We start from the raw sequence: 396 nt of genomic DNA on the forward strand, positions 1-396 counted from the left end.
CGGTGGGCACTGGCACCGCCAGGGGCTTGGCGGTGCCACTGCCGTCGGGGGGATCCCGGCCCTTGCGGAGAAGGTTCTCGCGGTTGCGTTGCTGGACCAGGGGGTCAGGGCCCGTGGATGCCGGCTTGGGTGTCACCTTCTTGCTGCCTTTCTTCTTCTTGGCGGACGCGGCCACCAGGCGCTTCCAGGTGAGCGCCGAGATGAGCACGGACGGCCGCTTGAGTCTGCTCTCGCCTTTGCCGCCCTTGCCCACTGGCGGCGCCCCGTAGCCCCCCAGCGCCTCGTCCCCCGCAGGCGGCGCCTTCTTCTTCTCTTCGGGCAGCCCGCCGGGCCTCCGGCCCTTGGCCGAGGAGGCAGGGGAAAGAGACAGCACCGTGCCCATCCTGCAGAGCGGGG

The 396-nt window shown here is 71.0% G+C and overlaps 1 protein-coding gene across 1 annotated transcript in view; it reads right to left on the reverse strand.

The window, feature by feature from the left end:
* CDK5R2 (cyclin-dependent kinase 5, regulatory subunit 2 (p39)) overlaps positions 1 to 390 on the reverse strand; it is a 2,246-nt gene extending 1,856 nt beyond the window's left edge. The window contains exon 1 of the mRNA XM_011932355.1: positions 2 to 390. Within this exon, the coding sequence (XP_011787745.1) occupies positions 2 to 382 (381 nt within the window). The 5' untranslated portion in view covers positions 383 to 390. The remainder of the gene's footprint in view (position 1) is intronic.
* Between the last annotated feature and the right edge of the window lie 6 nt (positions 391 to 396).

This window comes from Colobus angolensis, unplaced genomic scaffold (assembly GCF_000951035.1).
Source record: "Colobus angolensis palliatus isolate OR3802 unplaced genomic scaffold, Cang.pa_1.0 Scaffold95, whole genome shotgun sequence".
Lineage (NCBI taxonomy): Eukaryota > Metazoa > Chordata > Mammalia > Primates > Cercopithecidae > Colobus > Colobus angolensis.